Genomic DNA, 827 nt, shown 5'->3' with positions numbered 1-827 from the left:
CTAATTATTTAGTATTTTTTTAATTTTAATTTTTATAGAAATAAAATCTATGAGTATTTTTTAATCCAAATTTTTCATTAAATTATTAATTATTATTTTTATGCTATAAGGAAAAATAATATCGAAGATCAAGGAGCTAAAGAAGTTGTATAGTCTCTAGAATGTTGTAAGAATATTAATTAATTAGAGCTATATCTTGGGTAATTTATTGATTCATTAGTTTATTATATTTTAATGTTTTATGATTATTTACTTTATCTTTGTATAATAAATAAATATCAATTTTATTCATATTGCGTTTTAAGCTGAAACATATTTAATTATTTATTTATTTATTAGAGGAAATAATCTTCAGTTAGAAGGAATCAAATAAATTTCAGAATCTTTAAAAAAATATGAGAATGTTATTCATTTAACTCTATGTGTTTCGTAATTTATCTTTTAAAATTTCTAATTATTTTATTATTTATTTTTTTAAATTATTATTTTTATAAATTTTAATTTTAATTAATTTATTAATAATAATTTATTAGTTACAATAACATAAAACAAGAGGGAATTATGTTAATTTTATAAGCTTTACAAAAATGCCAGAAAATCACAAATTTAATTCTTTTTCTAACGTATTATTTAACATATTTTATAAAGAATAAATTTTTAAAATTATTATCAATAAATTTATCTTAATCTTAATTATTTAATTTAATAGGGAGTGTTAGGTTAATCTAGAAATAGCTAAAATAATAGTTTCAACTTTAGAAAAGTGTGAGAATATCACTAAGTTAGTTTTAGATCTTAGGTATTTAATTTATTAAACAATTAAATTA

The 827-nt window shown here is 16.3% G+C and overlaps 1 protein-coding gene across 1 annotated transcript in view; it reads right to left on the bottom strand. All coding sequences in view use genetic code 6, as the record gives it.

Moving 5' to 3' along the window:
* Nucleotides 1–749: 749 nt before the first annotated feature.
* TTHERM_001491731 (hypothetical protein) overlaps nt 750–827 on the bottom strand; it is a gene marked incomplete at both ends in the record, with an annotated part of 503 nt that continues 425 nt past the window's right edge. The window contains one exon of the mRNA XM_012796472.1: nt 750–827. This exon is cut by the window's right edge and continues 119 nt beyond it. Coding sequence (XP_012651926.1) covers nt 750–827 — 78 coding nt within the window.

Source organism: Tetrahymena thermophila (assembly GCF_000189635.1).
Source record: "Tetrahymena thermophila SB210 genomic scaffold scf_8254723, whole genome shotgun sequence".
NCBI classification, from domain to species: Eukaryota; Ciliophora; class Oligohymenophorea; order Hymenostomatida; family Tetrahymenidae; genus Tetrahymena; species Tetrahymena thermophila.
The sequence above is the reverse complement of the archived record's forward strand: the minus strand, read 5'-3'. Positions and strand labels throughout refer to the sequence as shown.